General features: G+C 49.3%; 8 protein-coding genes across 8 annotated transcripts; 5 read left to right on the top strand and 3 right to left on the bottom strand.

Moving 5' to 3' along the window:
* Positions 1-3507: 3507 nt before the first annotated feature.
* Positions 3508-6131, bottom strand: DEU56DRAFT_878481 (uncharacterized protein). The gene is made up of 2 exons (XM_041356047.1): positions 5779-6131; positions 3508-5722 (listed from the first exon to the last, which is right to left on the bottom strand). Exons 1-2 carry the CDS (start codon positions 6000-6002, stop codon positions 3784-3786), a joined length of 2163 nt encoding a protein of 720 aa, XP_041214030.1. The 5' UTR covers positions 6003-6131; the 3' UTR covers positions 3508-3783.
* Positions 6118-7079, bottom strand: DEU56DRAFT_771933 (telomere stability and silencing-domain-containing protein). Its single transcript, XM_041351496.1, has 3 exons — positions 6692-7079; positions 6433-6641; positions 6118-6379 (listed from the first exon to the last, which is right to left on the bottom strand). Exons 1-3 carry the CDS (start codon positions 7066-7068, stop codon positions 6216-6218), a joined length of 750 nt encoding a protein of 249 aa, XP_041214031.1. The 5' UTR covers positions 7069-7079; the 3' UTR covers positions 6118-6215.
* Positions 7080-7106: 27 nt separating this feature from the next.
* Positions 7107-8683, top strand: DEU56DRAFT_771935 (uncharacterized protein). Its single transcript, XM_041351497.1, has 6 exons — positions 7107-7503; positions 7554-7570; positions 7620-7658; positions 7710-7792; positions 7846-8159; positions 8232-8683. The coding sequence occupies exons 1-6, from the start codon at positions 7213-7215 to the stop codon at positions 8553-8555; spliced, it is 1068 nt and encodes a 355-aa protein (XP_041214032.1). The 5' UTR covers positions 7107-7212; the 3' UTR covers positions 8556-8683.
* A 199-nt stretch (positions 8684-8882) lies between these two features.
* Positions 8883-10247, top strand: DEU56DRAFT_771939 (uncharacterized protein). Its single transcript, XM_041351498.1, has 6 exons — positions 8883-9037; positions 9097-9311; positions 9378-9522; positions 9583-9735; positions 9788-9950; positions 10002-10247. The coding sequence occupies exons 1-6, from the start codon at positions 8995-8997 to the stop codon at positions 10033-10035; spliced, it is 753 nt and encodes a 250-aa protein (XP_041214033.1). The 5' UTR covers positions 8883-8994; the 3' UTR covers positions 10036-10247.
* Positions 10248-11142: 895 nt separating this feature from the next.
* DEU56DRAFT_878495 (uncharacterized protein) lies at positions 11143-12311 on the bottom strand (the record flags this gene model as incomplete). The annotated part of the gene is made up of 5 exons (XM_041356048.1): positions 11143-11370; positions 11432-11751; positions 11802-11880; positions 11943-11979; positions 12028-12311. 5 exons carry the CDS (start codon positions 12309-12311, stop codon positions 11143-11145), a joined length of 948 nt encoding a protein of 315 aa, XP_041214034.1.
* A 1321-nt stretch (positions 12312-13632) lies between these two features.
* DEU56DRAFT_429701 (uncharacterized protein) lies at positions 13633-16358 on the top strand. Its single transcript, XM_041346191.1, has 7 exons — positions 13633-13969; positions 14035-14293; positions 14346-14697; positions 14749-14763; positions 14812-14927; positions 14985-15766; positions 15824-16358. The coding sequence occupies exons 1-7, from the start codon at positions 13928-13930 to the stop codon at positions 16025-16027; spliced, it is 1770 nt and encodes a 589-aa protein (XP_041214035.1). The 5' UTR covers positions 13633-13927; the 3' UTR covers positions 16028-16358.
* A 307-nt stretch (positions 16359-16665) lies between these two features.
* Positions 16666-18673, top strand: DEU56DRAFT_907406 (uncharacterized protein; the record flags this gene model as incomplete). Its single annotated transcript, XM_041356898.1, has 5 exons — positions 16666-16936; positions 16989-17409; positions 17456-17571; positions 17629-18410; positions 18461-18673. 5 exons carry the CDS (start codon positions 16666-16668, stop codon positions 18671-18673), a joined length of 1803 nt encoding a protein of 600 aa, XP_041214036.1.
* Positions 18674-19397: 724 nt separating this feature from the next.
* DEU56DRAFT_951549 (uncharacterized protein) lies at positions 19398-21565 on the top strand (the record flags this gene model as incomplete). The annotated part of the gene is made up of 5 exons (XM_041359153.1): positions 19398-19837; positions 19891-20311; positions 20358-20473; positions 20523-21304; positions 21362-21565. The coding sequence occupies exons 1-5, from the start codon at positions 19579-19581 to the stop codon at positions 21563-21565; spliced, it is 1782 nt and encodes a 593-aa protein (XP_041214037.1). The 5' UTR covers positions 19398-19578.
* Positions 21566-21631: the final 66 nt, after the last annotated feature.

Below are 21631 nucleotides of genomic sequence, written 5' to 3' on the forward strand. Positions count from 1 at the left end.
ATGGTGACTGCGCCGCTGATCGCATTGAGAAGGCCGAGTGCTTCAATCCAGAAGAGCAGTCGCTCGTCGTCGAAGAATGATCTTATCGCCTTGGCGAGCTCCGTGTCGAAGTCCGTTGCTTGTACGTGCGTAGCCCAAAATCGGCAGGAATAGGACAGATGGGGAGGAATAGATGTTTTGACTCGTTGAGGTAGCCCGATGTCTTGTGAATTAGGGATGTATGAAGACTTCAAATCACATATATTGAAACGAAGGCCATGTTCCATCACTCGAAGTGATGCAAAAGCAAGGTCGTATTGTGCGTCGGACACCTCGACGAAAAAGTCCCCGCTGGATGATTTGTCTGTCAGGAAGTCACGGAAAGATGCATGAAGGGGTCGGATGGCAGAACATGAGTTGGTGGTGCCGCTGAGAAGCGATCCCATATGTTTTATAATGTCCGTGCTGTCATGCTTGTTTCTGTCTGGAAAGTGGCTCCGCATGGCATTGATAGAGTCGAAAGGCAGTGGTTCAGCTGTGCCAAGGATCTGTCCCATCACAGAACGAAAACCTGCGAGTGCTTCTTCGTACTCGTCACCGTCATATTGATCCCTGTTCATAATTGCTTTCAAAATGACCTGATAGATATCGTACAACAGATTTTTCTGCTTCCCTGCACTGCGATTCACGACAGCATCAAAGCGAGGCATTTTGCGTACACCAACAGGGATATCGTTGATGTATCTGCAGGCGAGACGCGCCCACTCGAAGAGTCCATCGGCTTTCCGAGCAAGGGCTGCAAGATGTTTGTCCCGAAAATCTGACAGCTCTTTCAACTCCTCAGATACGAAGGCGAGAATGTCGCGCTCCACGACTTCTGGTGGAATATCGTCCATGGACAACCGTAGAATATGATCAGTACCTTCAAACTCCTTTGCGATATCGTGAAGCGGGCGAGAGGTGACGAGAATCCGAAAGTCGGATGGAAGTTCAGTGATTTTGGGAAGTCCTTTGTCCTGAAGTCTACCCGCAAGTATGCGCAGAAGGTTACGCCGCGTCTCCACTCCGCCACTCTCATCCAGTGCCTCAATCACGATCAAGACGGGCCCCACACCTGACGCAGAGAACTTCTTCAGTGGGTCCATGAGAAGCTTGCGCCACTGCTGGATGATGTCCGTCGTATTCTTGAGTGAGTTTGCGTCCTTGACTGCATCCGCCAACGCTCGTCTCATCCCCGGATCACAATCAGCAAGGTCGCGCGCGATGGTGGAGAAAATCTTTTCATGGCGACGGTCTGCTTCTCTATTCTTGTCGAAACAAAAACAAGAACCAAGCCCTCCCATCTCGTTGAACCAGTTGGCAATCGTGTGGGCGATGGCTGATTTGCCCTTGCCTGCAGGGCCAGATAGCCACATTACACGCGGAACAGCATCTCCACTGCTGTTGATCCACTGGGTGATTTGGGAGAGAATGTCCGTGCGAGTGCCTGAAAGACATTGCTTCGCGGTATCAAGCCCAGCGCCCCCTGCATAAGGCATACCGCTGAGATCGAGTGTTTCACCTTTGAGGATATGAGTGGATATGAAGTCGGAGGCACGTATGAACCCTTACCCGCACACTGGACAAAGATAGCTACGTTCCGATCAGCTTGGTCCCGAAATTGTTGCATAAGTCCATCAAAAGCGTCGTTATACCGTGTGATCATATCATCTGTTTCCGCGACGATGTTTTTGCCGGTTCTCGTCCCTATGATCATGGTATAAGATTTATGTATGAAATACAATGGTTCAACGACTCACAAAAGCTCTTTGTCTCTGAGTAATCCCTGATGAAACGGGCACACTCGAGAGTTTGCTGAGCGATCCTTCCAATGACATCGTCCATCGATTCAACCTTGGAAAGACCGTCGTCTTGGATAATGAAGCTGTATACTTCATCTAATTTGTTGAGAAGACGATGTACTGATTTGTCGCGCTCCGCCTGAGCAAGAATAATCTATAGCCATGACTTGTCAGGAGGGTCAGAACTCCGGGCAAACAGAACGTACCTTGGATGCGGCAGAAAGTACGCCCAGCGCCATCTTTGCATATGGATGTACCTATACGTTGATTAATTCGCTTTCAAATAAGAAGGGCGGCCCATACATTCGCGATTTTCTCAATAACGGTGTCAAAAATTTTGAGGGGTTGAAGGTATGTGATCTGGAAGTTGTCTGCGGCAGCAAGTTCTGCTGGGGCATTGATTGCAGCGGACGTCGCCGATATCGCAGGTCCCCCGAGTAAATTCATGCGCCTCGCAGCCTCATGGGCACTCCGAATTTCAACACTCGCCGATTTAGCACTAGAAGTTTCCTCCACACCGGGAGGGGTGACGAGAACCTGTGCGACCACTGGAATTTAGAGACGAAACCTATATAATTTGACACAAGCTACCTTCAAAGCAAGTTCTCCGGATGGGCCTTGGTCGACGCAGCCACTGGGACCACCAGTTGTGGTGGGAGGACTCCCATGTGATTTGTCCTGGGCGCCTCTGAGAAAAACTAAAGGATAACGAGTTCGAACACCTACCTCGATTTTCTGGTTCGGCGCACTTTGAAGGTCGATGTTCTGAGCCGCAGAATTGGGCTTGCGGGAACGCTTGAAGCGTTTCTGCACGGTGTCGGCCGTATTCGGAATCAGGACAACTCAGCAGTCTGCTCACAGATATTTTCTTAGCGATTCGTGTTGTAAATTTCTGCATGGCTTGCCGGACCCGTCTACGGGGTTTATTATGGACTACGAACGTATCGGAGGCAGCTATAGATATTATTAGCGCTCATCCATGGTGAATGAGCTCATGGGAACACCGTGACATACAGAGCTTGCACCAGCGGTTGCTCCGCAAGTTTCTGGAGGAAGATCGGGTATATGGTCTTCGCTTATCACGAATGGTGGATTAGTGTGAGGGAAGTGGGGGTGCAAGAAGTAGTGGGTGGGGAAAGGGAGTAGACCTCTTGTCATGTAGCACGAGCCGAATTAACACCCTTGACTGCAAGCTTCGAAGCATAGCCAACACGTTGACTTGATTCTTAAAGCGCTAATCATGATTACGAGCCATGATATTTGCCGAAGGAATAAGGGCGAGATCTAGACAAACTTAGCACATAAATGATGGGTATTGATCGAAATGCCAAATGCACAGTTGATTCACTATGTAGCATGCTGCACACGCAAGGTAAGTGCATGCAATATTCTGTGTGGGTCCATGATCAGAGAGAGTCGTCGGAACAACATATTGTTGCAGATAATGCGCTCAAGTCATCCCGCCTGCGACCGTGCAGCGTCCCAAACAGAACGACATTTGGCGCTTGCTGGTGAGTCATCTTCCCTGAATGTGGACTCAATATCAATGAACATGTGTACATACCTCCAGGTTGTGCGGACCCTTATATCTGAACTCGCAGGTTGTGATGACTGTATAGTGCAAAGTCCAGAAAAATTAATCTCGCGGCTCGAATTCGTTCGCGGTTTCAATATGTATTCAATTAATGCCGTTCATGATATCCCTTTGTCATTAAATTCTTAGTAATACTAGTCAGATCTCAATCATATCTTATGACAAGCCTTACTCCGTTCGGCCATTCGTTTGCAAGCATAGCGCGTTCTCACTCTTGATAACGCATGGTACAGGCAAACCGCGCATCAACATAGCATGATGTGGTGGACGAAATAGACACCGAACCGCCGGTTATTCGTCCTGATGACATGAAATGTCTCCGATGGTACGAGGCGCACACAAAAACAGACAACATTTTCACCTAAATACTCATGCCTGCGCCTGTATGGACTTGAGAATGAACCCCTCGAGCCCACCGCACACCCACAGCTCCTGCACGCTTGCGCCCACCGTGCGTACTTTGTAGGTTTTTTCTCCATCAGAACTACGCAGAATGACGTTTCCGTCCTTCATCGAAACATGTATCTGGTGCCCTTTGTCCACTGTGAGCTCACCTTCGCGTCCACCTGCACCACGTGCACCGCCTTTGGCATATGCCACAGTGAGGTCAGCGACGAGCTCGGGACATTCGAGGCAAACAAGGCCGTTATTGATGGCATTACGCTTGAATATGTCACCGAATGAGCCTGCAATGACGAGTGGCACTCCAGCTGCTTTGAGCGCGGTAGCAGCTTGTTCGCGAGAGGACCCAGTGCCGAAGTTGTACCCCGATACCAAGACCACCCCGGACTTGGTGCTCTCATCTGATGCGGTGAGTGAAGGGAGTATAGTAGCAACGTGGCCTGCGAATGATGGGTCGTAGTTCTCCATAACGACTTGTGCTTGGCGTTCAAGGGTGATGTCATCTTGGTAGGTGTATTTTCCAGGGTATAGTGCGTCGGTGTTCAGGTTATCCTGTGGTGCAAAGAGCAAGCGGCCAGAAAAGGCTGTGGGGAAGCCAGGGAAAAGGGGTTCTTCTGCCTGCGGTACCTCTACCGTGTCCGAAGAGCCAGAGGCAATAGAGAAGGCGGGTGCACCCACGGGAGGGAGCGAAGTTGCGTCGAGAGAATTGGGGGAGCAGATGAATCCCTTCACAGCGCTCGCAGCAACGACTGCCGGACTGGCAAGGTATGCCTGAGCCTTAGGGTGGCCCATCCGCCCCTTATAGTTCCTGTTCGTAGCGCTGATGCCCGTCTGACCCTCTTCCAACAACCCAGTGCCGAGCCCGATGCATGGCCCACAACCTGCTGGAAGCACTTTGGCTCCTGCAGCAATCAACTTGTCCCAGTGCCCCAGCATCTCCGCCTCGGCTTGCACCAGCGAGCTCGCAGCTGCGACGTAGAACTCGACGCCATCTGCAACCTTCTTGCCCTCAACAACAGACGCGGCTGCAGCAATATCAGAAACACGAGAATTGGTGCACGAAACCAGGTATGCTTTCTGGATCGCAATTTGCTGTGATTCTAGCTTGGGAAGTGGGGTAGAGACTTTGACGCTGTTAGGACCGGAGACGTGGGGGACGAGGGTAGAGAGGTCGAAGATCAGGTGCGAAGAGTACTGGGCACCAAGATCGGACGCAAGGTTGGTTGCACGGAGAGCATCGAGACGACGGCGATTGATACGTGGGTGTTCTGGAGGAGGGGGTATTGACTCAGAGGCAAAAGTCCTTCGCTCTAATTTCACCAATGCACTCTCGTACCAGCTTAAAAGCATATCGTCGACAGGGAAGACGCCTACTAGTGCGCCCCATTCCGTTGTCATGTTCGAAATCGTGAGCCTATCGTCAACCGAAAGCGCGGAGACACCCTCCCCGGTAAATTCAATTGCAGCGTTAAGGACTTCATCGTTGTTGAATGACCCGCAAAGCGCGACAATGACATCTTTTCCGGTGACGCCTGGTGCAAGTTTTCCCCGCAATTCCACCTTGACCATACGAGGGACCTGCCACCAAGTCTTCCCTGTAGCCCACAAGGCTGCCGCATCTGTGCGCACGATGGGTGTACCCACGCAAGCGACGCCTCCGTACATGTTTGAGTGCGAATCAGAGGCAACAGTAAGGGTGTGCGGGAACGCGTAGCCTTCTTCTACGAGGACTTGGTGCCCAATGCCACGGCCAGCAGGATAGAAGTCAATCCCATGTGTGCGTGCAAATGCTTCAATTGTAGCATACTTGGCAAGATTTTTGTCAGATTTGTTCTGGACGTCGTGATCGAGGGTGAACACCGTCTGCCGGGGATCGACAATTTTCGTTGCGCCTATAGACTTGAATCTACATGCACATCATATGAATGATAGATTTAGATGAGAGAAGAAGAGAAGCCACACTTGGATATGACAGGGCCAGTGTTGTCGTGCGTCATGACATGCTCCGGGCGAATCATGACATAGTCACCCGCTTTGACAACTTTGCCATCGGGGAGGCCGACTGAGTACTTTTGTACAACTTTTTCGATGATGGTCTGAGGAATTCGGGGAGTGGGTACAGTGGTAGCGAAGAACCGCGCCGTTTGCAGGCACACCCGACTGGGTATGCGCGGTGGAAAGCGCATCACAAGTGGCGCAGTGAGTGAAAAACCTGCGGCAAGAAAGTCTTGTGTCGAGACTCAAAAACGTTGGAGAGAAACCCAAGAGAAACTGCAGACCACTTATAGTTAGGGAACCGAATAATAACAACAAGCTAACACGATTTCATCCACATGATAGCACGAGTATACATTATCCATACACTACGTAAATTACAAAGGATGTCACGACAGGAAGGACTATGCGCCAACGACTCCGACAGCGACAGCTGTAGCAACTGCAATAGGTGCAGTAGCCGGGGATTTCAGCACTTTCTCCTTGACCGCGTCCTTCGGAGGAGTTGATGACTCGGGTGAGTTGGAAGTATGGTTTGTCTTTGCCTTCTTTTTCTTCTTCATGAGACCTGCAAATTGAAATGTCAGCACAAACATTGTGTAGTGGACGCCGTATACTGACCTGCAGACACTGCAGATTTAACATTGTCGACGATCTCTCTACTTTCCTCGAGGTATTCTGTGTCATCGAATCGATGCTTCTTGCCAGCCACAGCCTCCGTATCTCCTGATGCAGCTGCAATCTTCTTCTCGAGTGTCTCTAACTTGGCTTTTCTGGCCTCAACCTGAGCCTTCTTCCGTTCATCTTCATTTCCCATGTAGTCCGCAAGCCTAAAACAATATTATTAATGTGTCAAAACCTGCAGTAGTAAGAGGACTACCTTTTCGCGGTCTTGATGGTACTAAGCCTACGCCCACTAAGATCTCTGCATGAGTCGTTATTGCTGGTCTTCTGACTACTCATGCGACCACCAGCGGCACGCAACTGCGAACCAAAACCTCCCTTGCCACCTCGGAGTCGAGGAATAAGTTTCAGCGTAATAAGAGTCGCATCTCGTCCGTGAATCTCAGAGATGAGAGTGTCCGGTGTAGGGACCGATCCAGCATGAGATGAAATTCTCAAGTCCTCTGAAGCAGGGAGATCAGAATAGCGCTCGCATAAAAGAGAGTACAGGTCATCAAAGCGTGTTTCTGGAGAAACGGAGAGAGAAAGAGTGGGGAATGGAGCAAACGTTGAGAAAAGAACCGTGGTGGTCATGGTAGACAGCAAATGTGATTATGTAACCCTGCGGGTCAGTTTCAACCAACTCCAATCACCCCTGTGAACAACCGCAGTCATCTTTCACCAACACCAGCAAGCACGACAACTTAATCAATTGCGACCTGATTCTCTCTAATCGACATGGATTTCTGGCGTGTACTCACACATGAGGCGCCTATGTTTGTCTGGCCCGTCAAATTCTGTGTGGCCATGACTGTCGTCACATACGTGCTCTCCATCCTGACTAGCAACGTGTCCCAGGTGGACAGAGTCTGGACGTTTCTTCCAACAATATACACTGTATACTATGCTTTGCTGCCACTTTGGCCATCCGATCCGCTTGCCTATCTCTTTCCCTACACCCCTGATACAATCTCCGCATCTCTGAGGGAGACCTACAGTCCACGAGCCTTGCTAATGGCAAGCCTGGTGGTGAGTAATCCATCTGCTCAAGTGGTTATAGTCAGCTTAACGACAGTTAGGTGACATGGATGTTCAGGTTGGTTACATGTTTCGTCAGATCCATTCATGAATCTCACCCTCCGCAGGTTAAGTTACAACACTTGGCGACGTGGTTTGTTTAGTCTGTAAGTTCCATGTTCATTGTCGAGTAACTTAAAATAAAGACGTGTTCACAGCAAGGATGAGGATTATCGCTGGGAAATTCTGCGACAGAAAATTCCCCCTTTCCTCTTCCAAGTTTTTAACCTCACGTTTATTGGTACGTCTATGACGTATGCATTCGTATCTAGAAATCAACTGACTCAGCATAAGCAATCGCGCAGAACATAATCTTATTCCTCTTGGGCCTTCCAGCCGCCCGTGCAGCGGCTCAACCACATACACCCCTCTCGACTTCGGATTATATCCTCGGAACTCTAGGATTTCTCACCATCCTCACCGAGTTTATCTCAGACAACCAGCAATACTCTTTCCAGACATTTAAACATACCGGAAAGCTGAACCCAAATGAATGGCCTGGTGCAAACATTCAATGGACCAAACAAGATGCTGAACGGGGATTTGCGACACGCGGTTTATGGGCTTGGTCACGGCACCCAAATTTCCTGTGCGAACAGAGTTTCTGGGTATGTGTATCTCCTTTCGCAGTTTCTGTTCAACGTTAGATGTTATCACTGACGACAACCTTTCTTACGCAGATCATAATCACCCTTATCCCCATCCTCTCACCTGATTCACCGAAGCTCGACTTCCCGCCGACTTCACTCGCATCTCTCACACCCTTCCTTCCATGCGTAGTTCTCTGCAGTTTGTTCTTCTCTTCGACGATTTTTACCGAGTCGATATCGAAGGCAAAGTATCCCGTTGCATACTCGGCTTACCAAGAGCGTGTGGCAATGTTTGTGCCTTTGCTCACCCCCGTATGGGGGGCGCTTCTGGGCGTTCAGGGCAGAAAGGGGAGTGTCGATTCGCTGGTCTATGGTACCGGACCGGACTCCAAGGGAAAGGGAAAAGCTGAGTGAAGATCTTTGCACGTGTTCGATATCGAAGTTTTTCTCCATCTCCGTATATAGCTGTTTCCCCTGTCATACATCGAAAATAAATTATTGACTGATCTTGTAAGAACAAGTATGTCTTGGTGATTTTAAAATATGTGGATTGCATATTTGAGAACGGTCGAGCGGAAAAACGAGTCCAGCCGCAGCGGGAACTTGTCACGAGAGTCTCATTGAGTACGCTACGATGATTCAGAAATAGACAAGGTGCGAGAGGATGCGAGACTACCTTCCAAATCTAGCTCGGCTATTTGGGTGGCAGGTGCCATCAATATCGGACCGCTCGGAGCCCAAGTTGTTCTCACTTGACAGGGATATGGACTCCGGAGATCGGCCGTCCGCGCCCCGCTGGAGTATACAATCAGACCAGCAGCCTTCGTCCATAACTTAGACACCAACCACTCCAATGGCATCGTTAAAGGTTGCAGTTATTACGGGGGCATCCTCTGGTGCGTATTGATTGCATTTCACATTTAGTTCTATGCTCACTTCCGAGGCACGCTTTCAGGTATTGGACGCCATACAGCCATCAAACTCTCCTCCGAGGGCTGGAGCTTGGCATTGACTGCTCGAAGGTTAACTGAGCTCGAAGGAACAAGGTCCCTCTGTTCAAATCCCGATGCATGTATCCTCGTTCCTGGTGACATCACAGACGAAGCCTTCGTCAAAAGCCTGTTCGAGGAGACCATAAAGAAATTCGGTAGACTGGACCTGTTGTTCAACGTGAGTGGTGTGCTCCTTTTCCCGTGGTTTGTCGTGCATCTTGGTCGTAGATTGACGATATAATAGAATGCGGGCTTGTCTGACAAGGCGAACCCCATCGAGGACATGCCGCTCGAGATGTTCACATCGGTAATTAATGTCAACCTCATTGCTACGTTCCTTTGCACTCGCGAAGCTTTCAAGAACTTCAAGAAGCAAACACCCACTGGAGGTTTGTGAATCAGTATCATTTTGAAAGCGCGGTGTATTAATCTACAGCGTTCCTATGCAGGAAGAATCATCAACAACGGCTCCTTGGCTGCTCATGTGCCAAGGCCTCATTCTGTTGCGTACGCGGCCTCCAAACACGCCGTGCACGGTTTGACTAAGACCATCGCAATCGAGGGGCGAAAATACAACATCGCCGTGACGCAGATTGACATAGGTGTGTACCTTGACAATACCAGAGGAGGTTGATGCGACTGTGGTTTTACCAGGAAATGCGCACACAACGATGGCTGCAGGACACACTTTAGGAGCATTGCAGCCTGATGGTCGGAGAGTAGTCGAACCGACTTTCGATCCGGTACACGTTGCGGATGCCATTGCACATGTTGCGAGCCTGCCCACGTCTGTCACGGTGCTGGAGATGAATATCATGTGAGTGTGCAACTTTTTTTCTTGGGTTTCGGATACTGACCTGCTACGCAGGGCGACTGGTGCTCCTTACGTCGGAAGAGGATGACCGTCGACATTACAAACGATAAGTGTGGACGAAGACGGCGGGATGCCTCAGCAGAACTTTTACCTGAGCGTGTTGACATCGTTTTAGATTTCATGTGTACTACGACCCACACCGTCTGTCAATGCATGCAAATAAGAATTGTCCGTGCAAGTGCCATGATATCAAGTTGAGACAGTGCGCGGTGGTCACTGGTGGTTAACCTAATTTGTCATCCCGTCATATGCACAATGCATGAACGAGATGCTTGGTACTTCCCGGTGATGAACAAAGACTTGAACGTATGGCAGACGAGGCCAAAACAGTCCCAGGCTGCTCCCAGCGGAGATCATCTCTGCTGGGGACTGTATCAGTTAATGGCGGCCCGCGGGGTGGAAGTAGCGACCCAAGACAGCTGCCGATTGGCATGACACTGCATCGTGATTTAGATATTAGAGTTTGATTAATTGTGGACCCTCCCGGACCGTTACGTTATTTATGTACTCACACAAATTTATGAAAATCATGTCACAAACGGTGGTCCATGGAGAATATCGAATGAACAATGGAGCACCAACCTGCACTACAAACACACGCTTGAAAAAAAGTGACACCAGCAATGGGGATCTATTATGTAGCAGGTCTGCGAGACAATTCATTGTTGGAAAAAAAGCTGAGACAGGCCTAGGAGGGTGGTGCATGACATTCAATCAGAATCCAGTCTGCAGCGCCCAGCAAGACTATAAACCAGATCCAGTGTTCATAACCTGTTGATTACAGGTTATGAGCCTTGATCTTGCCTACGTTCTCGACTGATGGTGCTTGCGAAGTTGAACAAGGCTGTGGCATACATGGGAGGAGACAACGAAAAGGATCACCCTAGATCACCCTATATACGTTGCCGGGACTATCCGACCAAGCTTTACAAAGTACCTAGCCAGACCATAAACGGAAGATAGTCATTCCTTCTTGATTACGAATATACAATGCAAGGGACATGAAGAAAAGTGCCGATGGGCCAAGTCAGAAATATACATCATATATATCAGGCAGCATGCCGGCAGATAATCAGCTTACCACCAAAGTTGCAAATGACCCTGAAAAGCTTCTCAAGTATAAAGTAAACTTCTGTCATGCTGTAGACGCCGCTACTTCCGCCGCCTTCTCGGAATTAGAACACAACTGAACGACGTCCTGCTCTGGCCTGCCTATTCGTTCGTCGTCAGTTCCCGATGTCGTGTCCGATACAGTCCCTGTGAATGCTATATCCGTAGGTATTGCAGTAACTCGCGTCGACCACTCGCATGTAACTGCCCGCCCCCGTGCAACACGAATGATGATCAGCAATTGGGCGATGCCCTGGTTCAACAAAGACAACTAGCATCAGAGACGCAGGTACCTCAGATTTTTATCTGCTTACCTGAATTTTGCTAATAGATAGGAAACATAGAGTGGTGAGGCCAAGTGCATGCGTAGCAAATGCAACTATGAAAACGATAGCGAAGACGGAATATAACGCTGCGGACTCGATGACCATGAGGGCGATAGTATCATATGTGCTGGAATCATATTGGGCCATGATCTGCCTCATGCGTCCTCGCATGACGAACAAGCGATTCGTCACGAGAATGGTATACATCAAGGTGTGCCCTACTTCGAGGCAGAGGTAGGCAAGCTCGATCGTGATGCTGTAAAATGAAGCACCGGTGCTCGCCTGGCCCACGACGAGGATAGACAACACTTCTCCGTATGTCAGTGACTGCTGTCGTTTGGTGAATGGTGAACTGTACCGATCATGGCAATATAGATTGTGATCATCGGTACCATCACCCATCTTGACCAATTCCATATCACAAAACATCGGTGGAGCTAAATATTAATATTTTAAGCATCAGATTTGTAGAGACAATCTGGCGAACTATTTGGCTCACGAGCAGAGCTTGCATAAACCACTCCTGAATGTGACCACTAGACGGGGCGTCAGTCTAGAGTCTGAAACGGGTAAAGAACGGTTACGTGGCAAGTGCCAGGACGTTGATATCATTACTCATGTAGTTCTTGATTAGCGCAAGCGGACCGCCGGGTGCATCACGATTGTCTATCCAAATCATTTCCGTATACTTTGCGTGCATAGCAAAGCTTATCGTGCCCAATACGAATGTGATGAAGACGTAGAACAGAAGCGCGTGACGATGTTCTGCAATTTTCCCCCCATATCGAGGCCTTTGCATGAGAGCAATCCAGGCTTGCACTGTAAGGAAAAAAAATGTGCCTATTGCGGTACATAAGTCCTTCTGCATTATCGTATCCGAACGAAAACACACCGTAGAGTACACACGATAACATCATTCCATCAAGGCGAAATTTTTCAATGGATAGATTCGTCTGTGGGGTTCCGGATGACATGGCCCCAAATTTGATGGCCGAATAAAGGGAAGTTAAAGAAGACACGAAGTACTTGGCCGAGGTGCAAGTGATGGAGACAACAAGTGTTGGTAGATATTTAGTGACGAATGGAGAGCAGCCATTTTATGAAGAACTCGGAATAGGGTTTCAACTATGGAGATAACAAACCAGCTGCCAAATGCACGAGGTTAAGATAACGTGAGGGTCCAGGGATGTCACTCACAGACACAATATTTTGACATGCAGGATCCTGTACATAAGAATCAGATAACAAGCCAAAGCTAAGGGGTCAAGTTACTGTTCTGAAAGGCTGCTTGATCTCGAGCGTCGTAGTCGATTCAAAACATGCTCTGTTCTACACGAGATCGTCAATTCCAAGCTTGCCGCGGCATTATCATGATGGCTCGGTTATTTTACACAGAATTTCGCACACAAACCTGAACGTCGACCTTCATGTACCTCAGTTTCACGTAACCTAGTAAGCCTGCCCAGCCCAGCCATCATCCATGGCAACGGTAGAAAGAGAACACTGATCACAATCGCGTTGAAAAAATTGGATCCCTGGATGCCGCGACGTTCCACTACAGAAATATCTGGCGAGACGGGTTGCGACCCTTGCGACAAAATGAGGGTGCTCCCTGTCAGTCGAGCCCATAAGTAGAAGAATTAATGGACCTGGCTCGTCACCGCAAGGAGAAGACAAGCAGTGCAGCAATATTGGCGTACAAGGATAGACGAGCGCTAGAGCCTAGAGGTGTGTATGTTGTTTCGATACTTGCGTTCCAGCTTCGTCTGGCGTTTGATTAACGTGTGGTGCGACTGTAGTGGTTGGTTTGAGCCCAGAGTGTTAATCTGGGAGGGACACGAGTGCGGAAGCCGCTGGGAGGGCGGGTCCGCACACTGTGGATTTATCGCACCACGAGTAATTACTTGTGTACAAACGTAACATACAGAATAGACAAAGTGAATCGAAACGAGAACTATAAGACAAAAACCAGCACCCAAGACACGAAACGAGAACGATAAGACCAAAGACCATTGGGAGGGTGGGAGGGGGAAATAAAGTACGATTAGGAGGCTATAAGCTAAGGCTCGTTGACCACGGTGAGCGTTGGTCTTGTCGGCGTGTTGGACGTCGAGAGAAGAAAATTGGTGTGGCTGTGCACACGCTCAGCTGGACGTTAGGTGCCGGTCCTTTCCGCAGGCTACAAGAACCGGCACTGAGACAGCCCTGGCACTGTTCTTTCAAAGTCCGCCCGCAACCTATCATGCAAGACTATGAACGAAGAATTTTAGTCGACTCAATCCTTCGCATCAGGACTCTAAGCAACAACCTACGCTCGCGCCTCGCTTCGGGATAGAACGTTCATACAGCAACAGCTTATAGAACCCTTTCGGCTCATTTCCGGTCAAGTAGGGCCGGTTATTCAAGCCATTTATTCCAGATTCATGCAAAGTTCTTCCTGTCATTACCTCATCTTGGAACGAAGCTGCCAAGTCATTGGTGGATATGATTGGGCGGCTGCAGCAGATGCGGCCAAGCCACCACACAGTAATCGATAAAGCTGCCATAACACCAAGACTTCTCCTCTGATTGTTCTCTCTATGCACTCCCAGTTCCTTGCGGCAGCTCTGAGCCTGGGATCAGCCGCTCTAGCATCACATGAGCAGTTCCTGATCAACACCGCTGCTGGCGAAATCGGTGTTCGACCCTTGGATGTCACCACTTTAAATCCTAGCCATGCTTACAGCATCAGCTCCAATAATGAGCAGTGGAGGTTTGACAGATGTCCTTACGAAAATGCGACAAGGAACTTGATCTTTGACACTGTCCATTCATTACTGCAGCACTGGCCAAATACACGATACCGTAATGGTACATTTTTGCGGCCCTGCAGATGTTGGAACAAAGTTTCACCTTTTTATAGGACATAATATAGTACCAGGAGTGATTCCAATTGGTACTTTGCTTTATCACGGCACCAACGGCTCGCAGACGATACCCAGCGAGCCCGAGTGGGCCGCTTTGGATCCGGAGCATTCAATTTTTTTTGCTCGTGGAAATGGGAGTGGCTGGCACCTCACGCTGGCAGCAACGCGACCTCTCAAAGTGTTGTACTTTGACGGAAGCAGTGCTGCCAAGCTTTCCGAAGGTACGATGGACATGCAGGATATCATAGTCTGGGGCGAACCACGGCCTGAGCGATTCTTTGATGAAAGTGACCGAATTCAAGGTCTCTGTAAGTGGGGTAAGGAGTTTGGAATCGACGGTTTCGTGAGGTAAGATGTGATTCAGTTTCCGTGACATATCACTAATTCTCATATCTCTAGGATGGAAATGGACTTGTGTGTATACTTGATTCTGTGTCACGCATCCAACTGACGGACATCCAGTGAAGTTATGTTGTGTGATTTCACGGCCGGCGTCGAGGTAGTATCTTTCCTGCATCTCCCCTTACCAAGGGACGACCGGTCATTCCCTCCCCCTGCTTCATTCGATTCTAAGACTTGTCAGTATTGTGTTCTAATGTTCCGACATAACTGATCTTATATCTTTTTGGGCGCAGGGAATCGTACGTTCGAAGTCTTGCACTCTGGCTCGTGGCACAATCACTACCCAGGAGATTCTCGTATTGTGTTGGACCTGACTGGTCTCATTTCATTGTATGATACGGTTTTGGCACCATCTCTCATCCCGGTTCGCGCGGGTCTTGAGCGCTGCGACCACCGCGTACTCGGAATATCATCAGACGACATATCGCAGGTGATGAGAAAGCTTATCGAAATTATCAGTCGACCAGACCCGGTGGGCAGCGGCATTGACTGGAAGACCCTCGCCCACGTTATAGTCGATCGATACGCGGATCGACTCGAGTTGATGCAGCATCTCCTCAATTTTAGCTCATCAGACTCGCAAGAACTCCTTCATCGAGCGAAGCTCGCGCAGACCCAGCTCCGTGTTATGCTTACACCATATATATCACATTCTACTGTCGTCCCCAGCGAGGTCACTTCAGGCGTAGATGCATCGCAATGGGCATCCCCAATTTTCAGGCTATGCGCCACAACACACACTTCCGGAATGATAAACCGAATACCCTCAATGACGTCTTCGGAACGTCTTCTGCTGACAGCCGTCGAGGACACAACGAAAGAAATCTGCCGTGTCACTACGAGAATGTGGGCTGGTGGTGTCATGAGCGGGCTCGACACCCTTTTTCACGTGGAACATGATGGGGAGCATGAAGTCACTCGATTGATGAATGATTGGAGACACGAGATCCAAAAACTGATGTCTTGGTTAGACTGGAGTGTATGGATCAAATGCCGACCTGCCTGCGGCCCAGAGGTGGGATCTAAAATAACTCCTTGCGAGCCGACTGGACTGAGCATCACATACTTTCAGGAAATGTGCTATCTCCCTACTTGGGATGGCCCCTTACCAACACACTCACCTCCTCAGAACCTCCCGAGTGTCCCGAAAGCAAGGTATTTTGCTGATCGAGTCGGACCTCCACCCGAGCGTCAAGCATTCCATGCCACGCCAGAGGAAGATCTGAAGAATCCTCAGCCAAGGTGCATTAGGCGCCTCCAGCCGTACGACTTCTGATCGTAACGAGCCTTCACATCGTTCTTGCAGTTGTGAGTCATCTGGATATACACTTTTTGATAGTTATGGGTTTGAGGAGGTTCACGAATGTGTATTGCCACTGCTGGAGTTTCAACATTGGAAATACAACGCATAATGACTCTGAGTAATGTAGGCAGCGAGGATCCAGGAGACTCGTCGAAGGACAGGTGGGGCAGAGCAGAAGGCAGCCGGCTGGAGTGTGGCTAGAGGATACATAAAACTATAGTCAGAGCTGAGAGCGCGCGCTGGTACAGAGACAACAGAGGTCACGTGTGGCGGTAGCGGCCGCTGGCACAATTTGCAAAGTCCTTCAGTCCTGAACCTACTACCTCGCACCGGGTATCGATCATAGAAAAATCATTTATGAATATATCTTACTTGGGCTATGAACTCTTTTGCCAAGCTCCTGTCTGGCCCACTGGTTTCTAGCACACTGGCCCCACGAAGGTAAGGATTCGTAATTTGAATATTTGGAAAGCTCATTCAAGCTTCTTGCGCAAGTTTAGACCAATTGGGCCACACTGCATGCAGCAAATGTTGCCACACAGTCACGAACTTGGTACTTTGATAAAGCTGCCGCAGCATCAATATCTCTTTGGCAGACTGCAGCTCTCTTTATGCGATCACAGTCCATTGCGGCAGCTCTGAGCATAGGGTCAGCAGCTCTGGCCTTACATGACCAGTTTCCGGTCAATACTGCTGGAGAAACCGGCGTTCGACCCTTGGATATCACCATCTCGACTCACCCTGGCGCTGCATACAGTGTCAGCTCCAACAGTGAGCAATGGAAGTTTGACGAATATCCTCTCGAGAATGCGACAGGGAATTTGATCTTTGACACTGTCCATTCATTCCTGCAACACTGGCCAAATACACGATATCGTAATGGTGCGTTTTCATAGTGTTGCTGACGCTGGACAAATGTTTCACCTTTTCAAAGGACATAACATAGTACCAGGAGTTATTCCAGTTGGCACTCTGCTTTATCACGGCACCAACGGCTCGCAGACGATACCCAATGGGCCCGAGTGGACCTCTACGGACCCAGAGCATTCAATTTTTTTTGCTCGTGGAAATGGGAGTGGCTGGCACCTTACGCTGGCAGCAACGCGACCTCTCAAAGTATTGTACTTTGATGGAAGCAGTGCTGCTAAACTACCCGAAGGTACGATGGACATCCAGGACATAATCATCTGGGGAGAACCTCGACCTGAGCGATTCTTCGATGAAAGAGACCGGATTGAAGGTCTCTGTACGTGGGGCAAGGAGTTTGGAATCGATGGTTTTGCGAGGTTAGATGCGAATCCACTCTCCGTGACATCACTTAATCTCAGATTCTTAGGATGGAAATGGACTTGCAAGTATACTTTTGATTTTGTGTCGCGCTTCCGACTGATTAACATCTAGTGAAGTTATGTTGTGTGATTTTACGGCCGGCGTCAAGGTAGTGTCTTTCCTGCACCTCATCTTACCAAAGGACGAACGGTCATTCCCTCACCCTACTCCACTTGATTCTGATACCGGTCAGTACTGTCTTATCGTGGCATAACATATCTGATATTATATATACCTGAGCACAGGGGCTCGCACGTTTGAAGTCTTGCACTCCGGCTCATGGCACAATCGCTACCCAGGAGATTCCCGCATTGTGCTGGACCTAACTGGTCTTATCTCACTGTATGATATTGCTCTGGCACCATCCCTCATCCCGGTTCGCGCGGGTCTTGAACGGTGCGACCACCGTGTGCTCGGAATATCATCCGACGACATATCGCGGGTGATGAAAAGGCTCACCGAAGTTATTACTCGACCAGACCTAGTGGATAGTGGCATTGACTGGAAGACCCTCACCCACACTATAGTCGATCGGTATGCAGATCGACTTGAGTTGATGCAGTATCTTCTCAATTTTACCTCGTCAGACTCGCAAGAACTCCTTCAGCGAGCGAAGCTCGCGCAGACCCAGTTCCGTGTTATGCTTACACCATATCTATTACAGTCCACCGTCGTCCCCAGCGAGGTCACTTTAGGCATAGGTGCATTGCGGTGGGCATCCCCAATTTTCAAGCTATGCGCCACAACACACACTTCCGAAATGATCAACCAAACGCCTTCAATGACGTATTCGGAACGTCTGCTGCTGGATGCCGTCAAGGACACAACGAGAGAGATCTGCCGTGTCACTACAAAAATGTGGGCTAATGGTGTCATGAGCGGGCTCGATACCCTCTTTCACGTGGAACGTTATGGGGATGGTGAAGTCACTCGATTGATGAATGATTGGAGACGTGACATCCAGAAGCTGATGTCTTGGTTAGACTGGAGTGTATGGATCAAATGCCGACCTGCTTGCGGCCCAGAGGTAGGATCTAGGAGAAGTCTTTGCGAGTCGACTGGACTGAATACTTCCAGGAAATGTGTTATCTCCCTAGCCCGAGGCCAAAACATCCACCTCCTCAGAACCTCACGGATGCCCCTGAAGCAAAGTATTTTGCTGATCAAATTGGACCTCCTCTACCCGAGGGTCTAGCTATCGCAGATACACCTTTCTTCCATGTGATGCCGGCGGAGGATATGAGGAAGCCTCAACCAATTTGCATTAGGCGCCTCCAGCCATACGGGTGATTCAATAGGCCTCCGATGATGATTTGACATTACGATTGTAAGTTACCTAGACGTAACACTTTGTAATAGTCCTGGGCTTGACGAGGTTTGTGAACGTTCATTGCTGCTGGAGTTTTAATGTTTTCTAATACTACTTCATGTGTCTTTTCTTTCCACCATCGCTCCTTCTCCCGATCCATCATTGTCAACCTTTCATCTTCAATTCTCAAATTTCCGACGGATGTGTCAAGTTCTCGTCAAAATCTCGCAACAACCGAACGCCGTCTCGGCCATAACGGTAATATACTCTTCTCCAGACCTGAACCGCTTTCGTGCGGTTCAGCTTAATAAGAGAACGTATGCTGGTGGATGTCAGTTCCACGATCGCAGCTGGCAGCGAGAACACCGTTTCGCATTCTTCGAGTGCGATTTCATTATTTCGCCTCGAAAACCACTGGCGATGTATAGGTCATTTTCCACGTTGAAAGTCGCCATGACATGCATTCCGATTAATATTGCTGGTTCCATTCTATTCGGGGGTCTAGCCCTTTCATCTCGCTCTCTGCCATGCTTCCTTTTCGGCTTCGTAGCCTGCGACAGTGTTAGAGGTCGGTTTTGGAATGTGTCATATGCTGCAGCTGGGCAGCTACTGGCATGTTGAACGTGCTGCAGCAAGTCTAACCAATCTGGATCGGCGACTCTTACTTGCTCTTTGAGTTGAACCACAACTCTGCACTGTCTCTGTGCTCCGGTCAATCTTCGCACTAGTAATTCTTATCAGCGCCAAATCATAGCGGGTTTTCGGATTTGAATCTTACCCTATCTTACCTCATGTTGGAACCGAACTTCGCGTATGCCGATTCGTTAAGTACAATCCTGGGCGCAGAGCTGCCAGCCTGTGGGCCACATCGTCGAGATCAATTTCTATGCGCTGCCAGTTCCTTGCGGCAGCTCTGAGCTTACTAGGATCAACGGCTCTAGCATTACATGCCCAATTTCCGGTCAAGACTGGGGAAATTGGTGTTCGACCCTTGGATGTGAACCCTGGCAATGCATACAGTGTCTGCTCCAACAGCGAGCAATGGAAGTTTGACGAATATCCTCTCGATAATGCGACAGGGAACTTGATCTTCGACACTGTCCATTCATTCCTGCAGCACTGGCCAAATACGCGATATCGTAATGGTGCGTTTCCGCAGCGTTGCTGGCGCTAGAAAAAATGTTTCACCTTTTCCTAGGACATAACATAATACCAGGAGTTATTCCAGTTGGCACTCTGCTTTATCACGGCACCAACGGCTCGCAGACGATACCCAGTGGACCTGAGTGGACCGCTACAGACCCGGAGCATTCTATTTTTTTCTCTCGTGGAAATGGGAGTAGCTGGCACCTCACGCTGTCAGCAACGCGTCCTCTCAAAGTGTTGTACTTTGATGGAAGTAGTGCTGCCAAGAATTCCGAAGGTCCGATGGACATCCAGGATATAATCGTCTGGGGAGAACCGCGACCTGAGCGATTCTTTGATGAAAGTGACCGGATTGAAGGTCTCTGTACGTGGGGCAAGGAGTTTGGAATCGATGGTTTTGCGAGGTTAGATGCGATTCCACTCTTCGTGATATCACTAAGTCCCAGATTTTTAGGATGGAAATGGACTTGCACGTATACTTTTGATTTTGTGTCGCGCTTCCGACTGATGAACATCCAGTGAAGTTATGTTGTGTGATTTTACGGCCGGTGTCGAGATAGTGTCTTTCCTGCACCTCGTCTTACCAAAGGACGAACGGTCATCCCTTCGCCCTACTCCACTTGATTCTGATACCGGTTAGTGCTGTCTTCTTGCGGCCGAACATGACTGATGTTGTGAGCGCAGGGGCTCGCACGTTTGAAGTCTTGCATTCTGGCTCGTGGCACAATCACTACCCAGGAGATTCCCGTATTGTGCTGGACCTGACTGGTCTCGTCTCATTATATGATACTGCACTGGCACCATCACTCATCCCGGTTCGTGCGGGTCTTGAACGGTGCGACCACCGCGTACTTGGGATATCATCAGACGACATATCGCAAGTGATGATAAAGCTCACCGAAGTTGTCAGTCGACCAGACCCAGCGGGCAGCGGCATTGACTGGAAGACCCTCACCCACACCATAGTCGATCGATACGCAGATCGACTTGACTTGATGCAGCATCTCCTCAATTTTACCTCGTCAGACTCGCAAAAGCTCCTTCAGCGAGCGAAGCTCGCGCAGACCCAGCTCCGTATCATGCTTACGCCGTATCTATTACATTCCACCATCGTCCCCGGCACAAGCGATTCGGGCGTAGATGCATCGCAGTGGGCATCCCCAATTTTCAGGCTGTGTGCCACAGCACACACTTCCAAGATGATAAACCACATACCCTTAATGACAGCTTCGGAACACTTGCTCCTGAAAGCTGTCGAGGACACAACAAAAGAGATTTGTCGTGTCACTACGAAAATGTGGGCTGATGGTGTCATGAGCGGGCTCGATGCCCTCTTTTACGTGGAACATCATGGGGATGGTGAAGTCACTCGATTGATGGATGATTGGAGACGCGACATCCAGAAGCTGATGTCTTGGTTAGACTGGAGTGTATGGATCAAATGCCGACCTGCCTGCGGTCCAGAGGTAGGATCTAAAACAAGTCTTTGCGAGCTGACCGGACTGAACATGATCTACTTACAGGAAATGTGTTATCTCTCTACTTGGCCCATCAATGCCCCCAGGCCAGAGCGTCCATCTCCACGGAACCCAGAGAACTACGCTCCGGAAGAGCAGTATTTTGCTGACCACGTCGAATCTCCACCCGAATACCCCACGGTCCCAACAGAGGACTGGAGGCAGCCTCAACCAAAATGCATCAGGCGCCTCCAGCCGTACGGATTTTGATTACGATGGGCCTTCATGTTGTTCTTGAGTTATCTGGACGTACATAAATTTTCTGACAATCCTGGG

This window comes from Suillus clintonianus (assembly GCF_016758775.1).
Source record: "Suillus clintonianus strain FC179 chromosome Unknown DEU56scaffold_5, whole genome shotgun sequence".
In the NCBI taxonomy this organism is placed as follows: Eukaryota; Fungi; Basidiomycota; class Agaricomycetes; order Boletales; family Suillaceae; genus Suillus; species Suillus clintonianus.